Source organism: Salmo trutta, chromosome 23 (genome assembly GCF_901001165.1).
Source record: "Salmo trutta chromosome 23, fSalTru1.1, whole genome shotgun sequence".
NCBI lineage: Eukaryota > Metazoa > Chordata > Actinopteri > Salmoniformes > Salmonidae > Salmo > Salmo trutta.
Genome location: NC_042979.1, coordinates 42677087 through 42694669, shown reverse-complemented (window position 1 = coordinate 42694669; position 17583 = coordinate 42677087). Strand labels below are relative to the sequence as shown.

The 17583-nt window shown below is 42.6% G+C and overlaps 1 protein-coding gene and 1 long non-coding RNA gene across 2 annotated transcripts; one reads left to right on the top strand and one right to left on the bottom strand.

Moving 5' to 3' along the window:
• Positions 1-153: 153 nt before the first annotated feature.
• Positions 154-17397, top strand: st8sia4 (ST8 alpha-N-acetyl-neuraminide alpha-2,8-sialyltransferase 4). The gene is made up of 5 exons (XM_029710421.1): positions 154-428; positions 6334-6465; positions 10110-10367; positions 11885-12178; positions 16024-17397. Exons 1-5 carry the CDS (start codon positions 316-318, stop codon positions 16301-16303), a joined length of 1077 nt encoding a protein of 358 aa, XP_029566281.1. The 5' UTR covers positions 154-315; the 3' UTR covers positions 16304-17397.
• LOC115160104 (uncharacterized) lies at positions 7609-10148 on the bottom strand. Its single transcript, XR_003868999.1, has 2 exons — positions 10073-10148; positions 7609-8353 (listed from the first exon to the last, which is right to left on the bottom strand). It is a non-coding gene; the product is annotated as an uncharacterized LOC115160104 (long non-coding RNA).
• Positions 17398-17583: the final 186 nt, after the last annotated feature.

Genomic DNA, 17583 nt, shown 5'->3' with positions numbered 1-17583 from the left:
ATGTTACGTCTGGCCACGCTCAGTGTGCTATAGATCTCTAACGTAACTTCAAAGTGAAAGTTGACGCCCTTCCCTATAACCATTGGTTTAGAGAACCCCGAATATTTGCATGGGCAAAACGGAGTGAGTTGATTGGCTACGTTGCCTTTCCATCATAAAGATGGGCTTCATACGATGGATATGGTGTAGTTGCTGTAAGTCATGGTAATGCGCGCAGCAGAAGGAGACAAGCGCTTCGGAAGGGGGACAAATCTAACCAATAAAGGATTTTAAAGGGGAATCTATCGCTAAGGATTCTGTCACTCACTCTGCGAGATGCGTCTCTCACGGAAACGCTGGACTATTTGCACAATAAGCATCCTGGTGATCTTCTACAAGACGAAAGAAATAACTAGAAGTGAAGAACATCAGGAAGCTCAAGTCACTGGGTATGATACGTTCTTTTGCCATCGATATGGCCAATAGAATAGCTGGAACACGCTTGGGAACACAGGTATTACCATAAGGCGCGCTGCAGAGGTTTTCTACTTTGAGACTTGGTCAATGAATGTATCCTCGTGATACATTTTCGTTTTTAGGACTTTGTTTAGATGTATATTGGTAGATCTGTGCCAGTGTCCTGCAATTGGACACCTCTGCCATTGTCCAGCCCATAGCAATTGTATTGGGATGGACGCTTAATTCTCCTTTGTTTGAACTGAACCGGTGAGCACAATGTCAAAACGACACAGTGCTGCTATTCAGTATTTTCTAGTTATTTAATTGGCTGGTATCATATTGACTGTGGCATGTGAGTGGATTCTTCAAAGATTTTACACATTTCTCTCTGAATGCTCCAGAGTCGATGAGGCATGCGGACGTCTCATTCTGAGCCTCAGCCACACACATTGGGACAAAATCTCATTATACAGAGAAATATAGTTTTTTAGTTGATAGGATTTCACTTTTTTCAAAATACTGGAATGCAAACAAAATCAATCAAATCTTATGCGTTACAACATTGTGTGTGTGTGTGTGTGTGTGTGTGTGTGTGTGTGTGTGTGTGTGTGTGTGTGTGTGTGTGTGTGTGTGTGTGTGTGTGTGTGTGTGTGTGAACCCTCAAGACTCGATCACTAGTTTAAGGATACCATATTTGGGACTCTGAGTACAGGTGAAGGTTGCCATGTACCTCAACTCCTCCACTGAGTTGAGTGCAGACTAGAGTTTATTTCTTTTTAAAATGAACCTCTGACTCTTTCCAGTTACTATGCGTTGACACTTCAAAAATGTACATTCTTAAACTCTTACTGTGTACCTAGGTTTGTCCTTTGTTGCGTGCCTTTCTTTGCTGAAATCTATACTTTTTAATAAAACATTCATCAAATACAGCCACTGACTGTTTCGCCATTGCTGTTCCTCTAAGAGGGCGACGAGGCGTGAACCCGCATGTCCCGTTTGAATCTCGACAAGGAAACAGTCGGTGGTTGTGCCTGAGATGAGAAGGGTGTAATTGCGGAGCTCAGTTAGGAGTGTTTTCTGATATACTGTAGGCTTTACTTGATTTCAAGTTACGCGCCATTGATGCTTGCCATTGGTCCTTGGCCGTTTCTTTTGTGTCGGGACAAGAGTTCTTGACAATTGTAGCTAAGCATAACCCTTTTCCTAACCTTAACCTCAGCCTCCTAACCAGCCACGTTAATTATCCATAACCTGCTTTGTCAACAAATCATCTGTGTTGAGAAACCATCAGTCTCATAACACCAGAACTGACCAATGGCAGGTATCAATGGGCGTTTCCTGATATCAGGGAACACCCACAACAACAAAAAACCTGAATTGTGGTCTGTAATGACACCAAATGCCCTGATTTTTCCACCACCATCAAAACACCAAATGATGGATGATAGAGTTCCAGACACTTATAGAATCTATGCCAAGGAGCATTGAAGCTGTTCTGGTGGCCCATGCCCTATTTAGACATTTTAGGTTGATGTTTCCTTTATTTTGTCAGTTATCTGTATCAAATCAAAGTTTATTGGTTGCGTACACAGATTTGCAGTTGTTATCGCAGGTGCAGTGAAATTCTTGTGTTTCTAGCTCCAACAGTGCAGTAATAATACCTGGCAAAACAATAGGCACATATTCCAAAAACAAAACAAAACAATAGGCACATATTCCAAAAACAAAACAAAACAATAGGCAATATTCCAAAAACAAAACAAAACAATAGGCACATATTCCAAAAACAAAACAAAACAATAGGCACATATTCCAAAAACAAAACAAAACAATAGGCACATATTCCAAAAACAAAACAAAACAATAGGCACATATTCCAAAAAGAAAGATGTCAGAGTTCGGAACATATATAAAGTATAGCATATGTGTGTGTGTAGCACGGGTATGTGTGTGTGTAGCACGGGTATGTGTGTGTGTAGCACGGGTATGTGTGTGTGTAGCACGGGTATGTGTGTGTGTAGCACGGGTATGTGTGTGTGTGTAGCACGGGTATGTGTGTGTGTAGCACGGGTATGTGTGTGTGTAGCACGGGTATGTGTGTGTGTAGCACGGGTATGTGTGTGTGTAGCACGGGTATGTGTGTGTGTAGCACGGGTATGTGTGTGTGTAGCACGGGTATGTGTGTGTGTATGTACACTACCTTTCAAAAGTTTGGGGTCACTTAGAAATGTCCTTGTTTTTGAAAGATAAGCAACAAAAAAATGGTCCATTTAAAATAACATCAAATTGATCAGAAATACAGTGTAGACATTGTTAATGTTGAAAATGACTATTGTAGCAGATTTTCTTTTTTTGAATGGGCCCATTATCAGCAACCATCACTCCTGTGTTCCAATGGCACGTTGTGTTAGCTAATCCAAGTTTATCATTTTAAAAGGCTAATTGATCATGAGAAAACCCTTTTGCAATTATGTTAGCACAGCTGAAAACTGTTGTTCTGATTAAAGAAGCAATACAACTGGCCTTCTTTAGACTAGTTGAGTATCTGGAGCATCAGTATTTGTGGGTTCGATTACAGGCTCAAAATGGCCAGAAACAAAGAACTTACTTCTGGAACTCGTCAATCTATTCATGTTCTGAGAAATGAAGGCTATTCCATGCGAGAAATTGCCAAGAAACTGAAGATCTCATACAAGGCTGTGTACTACTCCCTTCACAGAACAGCCTCCTAACCAGCCACGTTAATTATCCTAACATGCCACGTTAATGGGGCCTCCCACTCCTCTTTCTATTCTGGTTAGAGCCAGTTTGCGCTGTTCTGTGAAGGGAGTAACTTGGATTAGCTAACACAACGTGCCATTGGAACACAGGAGTGATGGTTGCTGATAATGGCCCTCTACGCCTATGTAGATATTCCATAGAAAATCAGCCGTTTCCAGCTACAATAGTCATTTACAATATTAACAATGTCTACACTGTATTTCTGATCAATTTGATGTTATTTTAATGGACAAAAAATGTGCTTTTCTTTCAAAAACAAGGACATTTCTAAATGATTCCAAACTTTTGAACGGTGGTATACATACTAACTTTTGAACAGTTATGTATGTATGTATGTATGTGTGTATGTATGTATGTATGTATGTATGTATGTATGTATGTATGTATGTATGTATGTATGTATGTATGTATGTATGTATGTATGTATGTATGTATGTATGTATGTATGTATGTATATAATATGGTGTGTATGGAGAATATATGAATAGAAAAGGTGTGTACAGCAGTAGTTATATAGGATGAACCTTGACTAGAAAACAGTGTATACTGTACATATAAAGTGGATAAAACAGTATGTAAACATTATTAAAGTGACCAGTGTTCAGTCTCCACTGCAGCCACGTCGATGTGAATGGGGGGGTGCTCTCTGTGCGGTCTCCTGTAGTCCACGATCAGCTCCTTCGTTTTGTTGACGTTGATGGAGAGGTTATTTTCCTGCCACCACTCTGCCAGGGCTTTCACCTCCCTGTAGGCTGTCTTGTTTTTGTTGGTAATCAGGCCTATCAGACACTGTTGTGTCTTCAGCAAACTTGATGAATGATTTGGAGACGTGTTTAGCCACGGGTGAACAGGGAGTACAGGAGGGGGCTAAGCACGCACCTCTGTGGGGCCCCCCATGTTGAGGATCAGCGTGGCAGAGGTGTTGTTGCCTACCATCACCACTTGGGGGTCGGCCCATCAGGAAGTCCAGGACCCAGTTCCACAGGGCGGGGCTCAGACCCAGGGCCTCGAGCTTAGTGATGAGCTTTGATGGCACAATGGTGTTGAAGGGTGAGCTATAGTCAATGAACAGCATTCTTACATAGGTATTTCTCTTGTTCTTGTGGGATGTGCAGTGCAATGGCGATAGCGTCGTCCGTGGATCTGTTGGGGCGATATGTGCATTGTAGTGGGTCTAGGATATCAGGTAAGGTGGAAGTGATATGGTCCTTAATTAGCCTCTCAAAGCACTTCATGATGACAGAAGTGAGTGCTACGGGGCGATAGTCATTTAGTTCAGTTATCTTTGCTTTCTTGTGTACAGGAAGGATGGTGGACATCTTGAAGCAAGTGGGGACAGCAAACTGGGATAGGGAGAGATTGAATATGTCCGTAAACACTCTAGCCAGCTGGTCTGCGCACGCTCTGAGTACGCAAAGAAATGGTATTTACATCTTTACCGGGAACTGAAAATATGTGATTTCTTGTATGAACAAGCCTCAGTTGGAAAGCTTCCCATTTATTCCCACTTAGTTAAAGTTAACGCTGAAGGGTTCATTTAAGCTTTATAAAAGAGAAGTGAGGTTTAAATTATTGTAATAATTAGGTTACAATCACCAGTCAGTAGGTAAGTAAGCCGTCTTGTCCGAGCCAGAACGGCACACAATCACCTGTCAGTAGGATGATACCATCAAAGAAAGGACGTGCTTTGTTTCAGGTTTTTATACTACTGTTGTCTCTCTTTCTGTGTGTGTGTGTGTGTGTGTCTGTGTGTGTGTCTGTGTCTGTGTCTGTGTCTGTGTGTGTGTGTGTGTGTGTGTGTGTGTGTGTGTGTGTGTGTGTGTGTGTGTGTGTGTGTGTGTGTGTGTGTGTGTGTGTGTGTGTGGCACTGAGCAGTAGACTGTGAGCCTACGCAAGAGACCTGCGGTTCCCTTTTTCTCCAATCTAAGCAGGAAGTGTCAAACGAAAACAACAACCCATCTATCAACTGATGTTGTCGTATCCCTTCATGAGAGTTAAGACTGTTCAAAATGTAATTAGTATTACAAGGATTTAGAAAAACTATAGATGATTGTCTCTTGAACCACCACTGCAGCTAGCCTGAAAGGTTACACATTTGAATATCCAAGCTGTTTTTGTTTTAAGCCAAACAATGAGTTTAATCAGGTTGCAACCACCAATAGGAAGTAACTTCAGTGGTCGTTATGCGTGTGAACAGCTAAGTCCCAACAGTAGGGTATTTCCCATTGTGTCCACTTATATCTGTTGAAGATCGTCAGTTCACACACACCGTGCCTCATTGATCCCAGGCAACCCTGGCAGATGCTGTGAGTCAGATGCTGTGAGTCATATAACATTTGAGAATGTCTGGGGCTCGGGGCTTTGTTCACTGGGGTAACCATGCATAGACATGTTAAGGTAGGCGAATGGACTGGGAGTAGCTCTTTCAGAAAAGTAAAAGTATTCTTGTGAATGGTGCTTCACCCTAATCACACGTACGTATGTGTTAAAGATATTAGTACACTTGTTTTTGGAAGACTCTGAAAGCTGCCATGACTTTCTCTGTAGAGCACGTCTCTAAATATAAAGGAAGTTACATAAATAACCTTCCCAAAATCAACTGTCCTTGCCAAGAGTAGGTGTAGCCCAAGCAAGGACAATCAACTGTGTGTGTGTACCACACACACACACACACCTTTATAAGAGACTGTACCCTGTGATGGATGAAAAACAATGTCAAATTGACAGTGGGTTCACGGTATCTCTTTCAGAAAACAACAGAGCTTTCATATTAAGGACAAAAGACTGGGTGCGCATGGAACTCAGGGTGTACTGCTGTACAAATCAAGCCCTCTTTTCTAGTCCATGATCTCTCTGGTACCTTTTTCTGACATTCATTCCAATGTAATTACTGGTGCAATCACCTCAATGAGAAATCATATCACATTAAAACAAAGAACCTGGACACGTGTGTGTGTGTGTGTGTGTGTGTGTGTGTGTGTGTGTGTGTGTGTGTGTGTGTGTGTGTGTGTGTGTGTGTGTGTGTGTGTGTGTGTGTCAAGGATCAAGTACTCGTTCATGTGTGGGGACATTGAACAATAAAGTCTTTTTTTTCTATAATATTTTTCATTTCAGCGACAGTGAACTCGGCACTTCAAGACTTATGGTCAATAGTTCGGAGAAAAGCAGCAGGAGTGGTGTGCCTTCCTTTTTCCAGCACTCGGTCGAAGGATGGCGGGTCAATTCCTCACTAGTTCTCATGATAAGGTGAGTCACCACTTGTCCAGTTATTGATATTGGATTAAAAGAGGCTTGAATTGACACAATGGAGATCTTCTCTACACCACCAGCCCCAAGAGCACACATTGTCTGAGGATTACTGACCTCATACACCACAATTGTACAGTCTTCTGCTCAGTGGCACACACACACACACACACACACACACACACACACACACACACACACACACAGAAATAGAGACAACCTTCCTGTCTTAAGTCCAGTAGTATAAAAAAAGCTGAAACAAAGCACGTCCTTTCTTTCAGCGATATGTGATTAGTCCAAAACGGCACCCTATATCCCTACATAGCACTACTTTTTTACCACAGCCCTATAAGCCCCTGGTCAAAAGTAGTGCACTGTATAGGGAATAGGGTTCCATTTAGGACGCAGATATACAGTAGGAAACCACTGGAGACTATGAGGAGGATGAATCATTTTCAGGGTCAACATTAACTCAAGTTCATTGCTTTGTGACACAGTTCAACCAGTGTCAACACGTTCGTACATCTAATTTGACTGCATTTAATGGCATAAGAATCTATACCGAAGGTCGTTCCTTTTCATAACAAACACTCTTGTCAATAAGTCTATATTACTTATGTACTACTTCTGAAGAAGTCTGTGTACTATTTCTATACATGATATCATAAAGGAGTTGAGATACTTATTATATTCTTACAACACTGTTGTATTATACTGTAACTTTGGGGAGGTTGTCATTGTAGAAGGTTGTCTTCCTTTTTAGCCACCGACTGGGGTCAGTCGTGTCTGACTTGGTCCACCCAGTGGGGAGCCAAGTCCACCCAATCAGATTTGTTTTACTTGTCAGTGTTCCAAACAGGACTTTTTTGTTGTTGTCTTTTTACCTAAACATGCAAACACCGTCAGATAGAATTTATAGCAAACAGTGCACTGGGTTAGTCAGATTTGATGAAATATAACATAACAGGTGAACTGGGATGACATTCACTCTCACGGGATGTGTTGCCAAAAATAACTAACTGAAAGCCACACCCCCGATAAGCTGTGAATATGACTGCATGGAGGCATCTGTCACTGTGTTTCTATGGCTATATGCACCATGCCACAGCTTACTTCATTTGTTCATTTAGCAAACAAGACCGCTCATAATCCAGTGCCTTTATCACAGCCAACACACGTTTATTTTAGCTTTACTTTTCTCTCAGCCTCATGGCAAAATGTGTAGAATAGCATGAGATTAGCTATGAAACTGAAACTTTGCCCTATTGCAAAATGTCTATAATTTAAGGAAGTTAGCTGCAGGCCCACCCACCAGCTAATTTCTGGCTACGCAACTGCGTATGCGCTTAATTTGCGGTGAGACAACTTTTCTTTTTATTGGGGAAATGTGCCTTCCATGCCTAAGAATAGCGGCCTGCCCCTCTGTCTCTGTGTCTAGGGAATCGTCGACGTTGGACTGCAATAGAACACATAGCCCTCTGAGACAGCGAAAAAGAGACAGAAAACTGCAAAACTCTCATTACTGTATGACATAAGAGGCTTTTTGCCCATTTAGCCGAGCCTTTGTTCTGGGACTTATTTCCGTGCTTTTTTTCCCCCATGCAGCATATTGTAATTACAAAGCCAATCAAGATATTGCTATTTGACTCGCTGTGAAAAATGTAGGCCATTTTTGCTCATTTATCTTCTTGTTTTTTTTCTCTGGCCCACCTAATGTTTCAAACTTTGCAGCAGGTTGACTGGAACACATTGCACCAGCATTTTAGGGTGCTTCATATACTGTGGTTTCTTTCTTCATCATCTTGCTTAGCGTTAGATGTTTTTGAGACACCATACTGTTTGTCGCTGTCATGTTGGATACATGCTTACATCTGTCACAACAGGAGACCTGTAATGAATCAAAACAGAACATTCCCCATTAAGATTTCATCATTAACAACCAGAGAACTGTGACATATTTTCATCAAATATAGAACAGAGGTGTGATCCTCCAACATCAAAAGAACTGAATCAATCACTGTCAACAGACTGTCTAAACCCTTATCATGTGCTGAAGCCAACTCTTCTATCATTGCCATGTCATGTAGAAGAGCAGCGCATACAGTAGGCCTATGGGACATGTCTATCGTACAGTAGGCCTATTGGACATGTCTATCATACAGTGGGCCTATTGGACATGTCTATCATACAGTGGGCCTATGGGACATGTCTATCTTACAGTAGGCCTATGGGACAAGTCTATCATACAGTAGGCCTATGGGACATGTCTATCATACAGTAGGGCTATGGGACATGTCTATCATACAGTAGGCCTATGGGACATGTCTATCATACAGTAGGCCTATGGGACATGTCTATCATACAGTAGGACTATTGGGACATGTCTATCATACAGTAGGACTATTGGGACATGTCTATCATACAGTAGGACTATTGGGACATGTCTATCATACAGTAGGCCTATGGGACATGTCTATCATACAGTAGGACTATTGGGACATGTATTTCGTACAGTAGGCCTATGGGACATGTCTATCATACAGTAGGACTATTGGGACATGTCTATCATACAGTAGGCCTATGGGACATGTCTATCATACAGTAGGCCTATGGGACATGTCTATCATACAATAGGACTAATAGGACATGTCTATCATACAGTAGGCCTATGGGACAAGTCTATCGTACAGTAGGCCTATGGGACATGTCTATCGTACAGTAGGCCTATGGGACATGTCTATCATATAGTAGGCCTATGGGACATGTCTATCATACAGTAGGCCTATGGGACATGTCTATCATTCAGTAGGCCTATAGGACATGTCTATCATACAGTAGACCTATTGGACATGTCTATCATACAGTAGTCCTATGGGACAAGTCTATCATACAGTAGTCCTATGGGACAAGTCTATCATACAGTAGACCTTTGGGACAAGTCTATCATACAGTAGACCTGTGGGACAAGTATATCATACAGTAGGCCTATGGGACAAGTCTATCATACAGTAGGACTATTGGGACATGTCTATCATACAGAGGGGCTATGGGAAGAGTCTATCATACAGTAGGCCTATGGGACAAGTCTATCATACAGTAGGCCTATGGGACATGTCTATCATACAGTAGGTCTATGGGACAAGTCTATCATACAGAGGTGCTGTGGGACAAGTCTATCATACAGTAGGCCTATTGGGACAAATCTATCATACAGTAGACCTATGGGACAAGTCTATCATACAGTAGTCCTATTGGGACATGTCTATTATACAGTAGGCATTTTGGACAAGTCTATCATACAGTATGCCTTTGGGACAAGTCTATCATACAGTAGGACTATTGGGACAAGTCTATCATACAGAGGTTCTATTGGGACAAGTCTATTATACAGTAGACCTATGGGACAAGGTTATCTTAAGCCCAAATCTCGACCAAAAAGCCCTTTCAATGGAGAAACCCATTAGGCCGGTTTCCGAGACACAGAATAACCCTGGTTCTGGACTAAAAAGCCCTTTTAATGGAGGTTCTCCATTGTGAATGCTTTTCAGTCTGGTACTTCTCTTAATCTGTCTCTGGGAAATCAGGCATGAATTAAGAGTTGACTTACGTCACTACAGTACACTTCTCTTCTGACTAACATACAGGAAGGATGTCTTGCGTTTCCTGGATGCTGAGAGGGACGTTTCGGTTGTGAAGAGCAGTTTCAAACCAGGCGACACTATCCACTACGTCCTCGACAGACGCCGGACGCTCAACGTCTCCCACACGCTTCACAGCCTGCTACCAGACGTCTCTCCGCTCAAAAACAAGCGCTTCAGAACGTGCGCGGTGGTGGGCAATTCCGGTGTGCTTCTCAACAGCGGATGTGGCAAGGAAATCGACAGCCATGACTTTGTCATACGGTACTGCTGCTGCCTTTTTAGTTTTTTGTTCATATTCTGTATGTCAGCGTTCAAGTTTTCAAGCTCCACAAACTGATGATGCATTTTGAATCATATGATAGGATCCCTTTAAGGCTACCATGTCTGGTTTATGTTTTTACCAAGATTGGGACTTCTTAACGCAGTGAAGGCATAGACATTCTCTGACACTCTATGAGAAAAGGTTGGATCTTTTTGCCTGGGCATAAAAGCCATAATATCGTTTCCCTCCGCTGTCATTAGACCGTGGTTAACCCCTCCAGAACGTATATATGTTCATAGAAAACACTCAAGGTAATGACAATATTAGCTGTCATTATCTGATGAATAGAAGTCACCTATTGGATCAACACTTAAGGAGACTGGCTCTTAGCCAGAAGCTTGGTCAATTTATTCCCCCGTCTGCATTTAACGAGGGGTTCTTGGGTTTATGTGCCCATGCGGGCCACATGAAATTAAATCAGAAAAATAGCATCACTCTTCTCTTGTCTGGTGTTTGGGTTTGCCTCCAGCTTAGTGATACTTACATAAAAAATCATTCGATGATACGAATTTAAATTACCTGAGCGTTTATAACAGTTAGGTTCATATGTCATATTGTATGACATGACATCGATAAGAAGATTGTTATGATTCATAAATGGCTGTTGTGAATATTAAACAGACAAAGCCAGAAGCACATACTGTTAGCGTGGACCAAAGATGCTACTTCTGTATAGTCTGACTCATGATGCGATACCACAACCTGTTGTGGGAGAAAAGCACAGTAAAAAAGGAAGGAAATACCTTCCACCAATATTTCCATTGTGCCATCAGCCCAGTTCAGACATAATGATGTCGTCCCAAATGGAGCCCTATCCCTGAAAATGCCCTACCAAGCAAAAAGGCAGTAACTGCTCAATTGGTCTAAAATGAGTTAATGTCATTTTTGCTACATTAAATACATGCTTAATCATGTGGACAAGTATCCTGCCTCTATTGTGTTTTGGAGAAAATGGGGGTCATGTTAGCAGTAACTGCATAAAGTTACTGTGAATCCAAGGTAAATAAAAGCTTTTTTTTCCTCAGTTACATGTTTTGAGCAGTTACTGTCTTTTTACTTGGTGGGGCAGTAACAGTAGTGCACTACTTTTGACCAGGGCCCAAAGCTATTGTTTGCAGAGTATTGAGTGGTGTTGTATGTACAATCCTAGCCTCTCTAGAACATTGCTCTTTATTCCTGGTCCTGGAAAGCTACAGGGTGTACACAAGGTTTTGTTTCAGCCCAGCACTAACACACCTGTTATAACTAATCTAAGGTTAGTGTGTAAGTGCAGGGCTGGGACAAAAACTAGCGTTAACACTTAGCTTCTCCAGGACCCAGGAGTGAAGACTCTGAAGTTTGACCGCCCTTACAAAGAACAACATTTATTCTCCCCCTCTTTAAGCTTATTGGTATTGTGAAAGAGCAACGCTGTTCGAGGTTGTACCCTTTCTGAAATGACTCGTTGTTGATTTAGCTGTAACCTGCCGCCGCTGTCCGAGTTCGCCGAGGACGTGGGGCTGCGGTCCGACTTCACCACCATGAACCCCTCTGTCATCCAGAGGGCGTATGGCGGCCTGAAGAACGCCACGGACACAGAGAGGTTCGTCCAGCGCCTGCGGGGGCTCAACGACAGCGTTCTGTGGATCCCGGCCTTCATGGTGAAGGGAGGAGAGAGGCACGTGGAGAGCGTCAACGAGCTAATCGTCAAGAGGAAGCTGAGGGTGAGGACGGCCTACCCGTCACTGAGGCTCATCCACGTGGTGAGAGGGTGAGTTGAGGTTTGCCACACGTGTAATACACTACCGGTCAAAAGTTTTAGAACACCTACTCATTCCAGGGTTTTTCTTTATTTGTACTATTTTCTACATTGTAGAATAATAGTGAAGACATCAAAACTATGAAATAACACATATGGAATCATGTAGTTACCAAAAAACTTTTAGGTTTTCTAAAACTTTTGACTGGTAATGTATATGCATGCACACATTGACACACATTCTCACATACGGTATACACTACAGTATGTTCACACACACACACACACACACACACACACACACACACACACACACACACACACACACACACACACACACACACACACACCCCCACAGTCAGGTAGCTGTTCATAAAGAGTTGTGGGCCATTAAATGCTTGCCTATTATACAATTGGTTGCAACTTACAGCTCAGTATAAAGTAAGCCATGCACACACCCTATTCCCTATATAAAATGGAGGGGCCCTGGTCAAAAGTAGTGCACTATGTCGGGAATAAGGGACTATATGGGAAGAACTCTAGAGGTCTGAGATCTGAGGTCTGGAGGTCTAATGCATTCTATCAATGTGCCATTAATTGCAAATTGTGTTGGGAGAGAACCATTTTAAATTGTTGGTCACTGTCACGTTGTCGTGACAGTTGGCAAGACGGCACAAACCGATTGTAGACTAGGCTAGACTGAAGTACCTGCCTCTCTAAACCTTTAACATTATTTTTACACCTAGAGATGGACCAGTGATGTCATTCTCTGTTTGTTTTTATCTCATTGAAACCCACATTTTTCCAAAGGGAAATATCAAAGAATTTCAATCTGGTGTCTAAACCCCATGAATTTGGTGTCCAAACCCCATGAATCTGGTGTCCAAACCCCATGAATCTGGTGTCCAAACCCCATGAATCTGGTGTCCAAACCCCATGAACCTGGTGTCCAAACCCCATGAATCTAGTGTCCAAATCCCCATGAATCTGGTGTCCAAATCCCCATGAATCTGGTGTCCAAATCCCCATGAATCTGGTGTCTGAACCCCATGAACCTGGTGTCCGAACCCCATGAATCTGGTGTCCAAACCCCATGAATCTGGTGTCCAAACCCCATGAATCTGGTGTCCAAATCCCCATGAACCTGGTGTCCAAATCCCCATGAACCTGGTGTCCAAATCCCCATGAATCTGGTGTCCAAACCCCCATGAATCTGGTGTCCAAACCCCCATGAATCTGGTGTCCAAACCCCCATGAATCTGGTGTCCAAACCCCATGAATCTGGTGTCCAAACCCCATGAATCTGGTGTCCAAATCCCATGAATCTGGTGTCCAAACCCCATGAATCTGGTGTCCAAATCCCCATGAACCTGGTGTCCAAACCCCATGAATCTGGTGTCCAAACCCCATGAATCTGGTGTCCAAACCCCCATGAACCTGGTGTCCAAACCCCCATGAATCTGGCCGTACTGCCTAGAAAGGGAGGCTGCGTCCAAATGGCACCTTATTCCCTATATAGTGCACTACTTTTGACCAGGGGCCATTGGGGTGACTACATAGCAACTGCCCACCAATGCTGACATCCAGCATCAAAGGGGGCGTAGAGCTAGGAGGAGCTACCTGCGGTGACCTCTAAAGGGGGCGTGGAGCTAGGAGCTAGCTACATTGGGTGAACTCTAAAGGGGGCATGGAGCTAGGAGCTAGCTACCTTGGGTGACCTCTAAAGGGGGCATGGAGCTAGGAGCTAGCTACCTGCAGTGTGTCGTGTTAGTGTGCACCGCTTCACGCAGCATGCTAAAGAAACCGGGCAACCCGCCGATCACATCTCCCCACGCTACAATCAGCATGACATTCCACATGCCTTCTCAGCAGGCTACATTTCCATCTGTGCTCATGTCTTCATACGCAGATAGATTGCTAGGTATAAGACAATGTCAAATATGATTGGCTTCAATTCAATTCCAATTTAGAACTCTGCGAGCCGTGGAGGAAAGGATAGAGGCAGTGAAAGGAGTGATGAGAAAAACGTCTTTGAAAGGAGAAAGTGTGTGAGACCTTACTATGGAAAAACGTCTTTGAAAGGAGAAAGTGTGTGAGACCTTATTATGGAAAAACGTCTTTGAAAGGAGAACGTGTGTGAGACCTTATTTTGAAACATTGTTATTATCACGAACATACGGTTTACGAGCTCGAGCTTTTCCGTAGGAGTTAAAGAGAGGATCATTGTGACAGTTGTCATTTCCCCCCAGGACAAATTCACAGCAATGTATTAATTGTCCAATTGACTGGTTGATTAGTTAATTGTTTTGTGGGTTGATTGTTAGCCGTGCAGAGTTCCCCCAGGGGCACGGGTTGTGACTGTCTGATTTTATGGGCTCATTTGATGTCCTTGTGAGTTGCCATAGCAGCCAAGCACTGTGTTCTTTCTGTTCTGTCTTTCTGCTGCCCTGCCTCGCTGCTAAATATAGTTTGGTTGAAGGAGGGACATGGCTAACAGGTCCATGGGACAGACCTATCAAAATGGTTTTCATTTGAAGGCCCAACCTGTGATAGGTATAGCCATTTTTGATTGTTTAAATTAATGATATATATACACTATGTAAATATACACTGAGTGATTCTAGAATAATATTACTTATGGCTTTTTATAGTTCAATTGTGTCTATCATGACACAAAACAATAAGGTTATTTTTCTCAATTGTTTATGTAAACAAATAATGTGTATAGCTTCAAAATGTGGTTTAAACTATCATGTTGACCTCATGGACTGTCAGTCCTTGTATCCGTGAAATGGAGAGTGGTTACATTTCTCAAGCCCCATCTCCCGGCTTTATAGCAAACCAAGTCTATAGCGGACTGCCGTTGACTGAAAAATAAAGATTGTGGCTTAAAGTAAATCAAATATATACGTTTAGGACGGCACTGGCCTTTATAATTACCATTATCTGTGATAATTTGGGTGGGATCAAGTGTTAGCCACTCAGATAGCACACAAACCTCAATGTTGGTTCGACGTGTACAGGATACATCAGGAATATGTTGTTTTGACATCTTTTAAACATAGGCAAGAGTATTGACGATGTATTTCAAATGTCTACGTTCTAAAATCTATTCTAATATCTCTGTGATGTCTTTCCAATGTGCAAACGCTCTCCACATTACATATGTCAGCCGAGCCAGACGTGTACATGTTTACTGGGCACTGACCCACTGCAAATAATATTTTTATCCTGTACACTTCAGGCTCAATATTCATTTCACTGGACAGTGCATTGTGTTATTGTAAAAATATCAATTGCAGAGGCAAATAATGATCTAGGTATGTCGGTTTATTTGGTCTATAGTAATAAGGACTTGGATTTGTTTCCCCGGCATGAGAATGTGCTATTTTTTTCATCCAATCCAAATTATCATTCTCCTCGACACACACATCTGTCTTGGGAATTGAAAACTGTCGGTTGTTCTTTAATTCATCAGTCGTTGGGAGTCTCTCTCCAAAAATTTCCCTTTTCTGTTTCGAATCCATTGATGTGTTGAAGCCTCCGAGGATGCAGCCCATAAGCCTTCGGCGTGGATATAACTTGAGTACGGAGGAGCTGTCATTCCATTCAATTAGTAGTCTGAGCTGTTATTCTATCACAAAACAACATTGCCGCCAGCATTATTTAGGCTACTACAGAGAATTGGGGCCATTTTGAGTGTTTTAGGGAATACGTACCTGGCACTCTGCTGTTATATTGTGGATTACTAGAGATAATAGCAGTGAGATGTTTGTAGCCATCTGTATCAGTGATGGAATCATGTTTACTGTAAGTCTGAGTGAGGCTTAGTAAAACAATTTGTTCTTGTTTTCCAGGTACTGGCTGACAAACAAAATCAATATCAAACGGCCCAGCACCGGATTGTTGATGTACACTTTGGCCACGCGCTTCTGCGACGAGATTCACTTGTATGGATTCTGGCCCTTTCCGCGGGACGCAAATGGAAATATGGTGAAGTACCATTACTACGACATGCTCAAGTATCGATACTTCTCCAACGCAGGCCCTCACAGGATGCCACTTGAGTTCAAAACGCTGAAAATGCTGCACAGCAAAGGAGCTCTGAAGTTGACGACTTCGAAGTGTGAATCTTAAAGTGCTCTTTCTCGACGGAGTGCCAGTTTGTGGCATACACTGACACTTTGTTTGCGTTGCTGGAAAGCACACAAGGCTGTAAGACTGCTGAGTTGATTATGAATAATTGCAAAAGTAGTAAGTAAAAGTGAGCGTGCCTTTTTTTAAACTAACAATGTAAAGGTACAAAACAAAGAATGTAATTGAAAAATTATTAGTCTATATAAATGTCAGGTTTGGCATTGTAAGCATCATGGCTGAGAAATCAGGAAATCAATTCTTTGGATGGAGCATCAGAGACAACCAGACTGATTACAATACCATGGATTTCTACATTGGTCATTACCGTAGTTGTCTAGTAGACAAAGCACAAAGACCAACTGCTAAAAGCAGCGGTGGACGCGGTGTGTTAGCGATTACCTGCTGGGTGTCGACCAATGGTGGCGATTCAACATGCGGAATCATCAGGAAATGAACAGAAAATGACAGTCCAAGGGGATATTCTGGTCAGAGGCAATAGGACGGCCCCCAGCAAACATTAACCCCATTGGCCCCATGTGGGTATTCAGTGGGCGAGCCCACATCTGCCCGACACGAGCTAGCCCACAACAAGTCCAACACAGGCTACCCCACACCAAGCCCACATCAGCCCAACACAGGCTACCCCACACCAAGCCCACATCAGCCCATACCAAGCCCACATCAGCCCATACCAAGCCCACATCAGCCCATACCAAGCCCACATCAGCCCATACCAAGCCCACATCAGCCCAACACAGGCCAGCCCAACGCAGGGCTTTCCCACACCAGCTCAACGCAGGACTAGCCCATATCAGTCCACCTGATCTTGGACACTGCCATTGATGAAGTTTTAAAATAAAAACTTAAATGAGTGACATGAGAAACTAGTGTTTCTGATGTAATGTAACAAGTTCCCTAAATACCTTTTTAAGGCTTGAAAATGATCAAATGTATGCCAATGTGGGCATGTTCGCTGGGCCACCCGCTAGTTTCAACCGTTTTTGTCGCCATAGCGTGTTTTGTCAGTAGGAAAAAGCAGAGAATACAGGTTATGCCCAGTAAATTAGATTTTGGGATATTTAAAAAAAAAAAAACAATGAGCCCAGAGAAGTTGATTCCAAAGATCTCATGCCAATTTATTTGCCCTCACTACAAAACAAGGTTATGTTTTTCACAGCTGAACTTTCTAGGAATTAGAAGCCTCAGGGCAAAATTATTTTTATATTTGTCTAGATGTCAGATTAATTTATACATTTTCAATATGTATGCTGTTTCAAAGT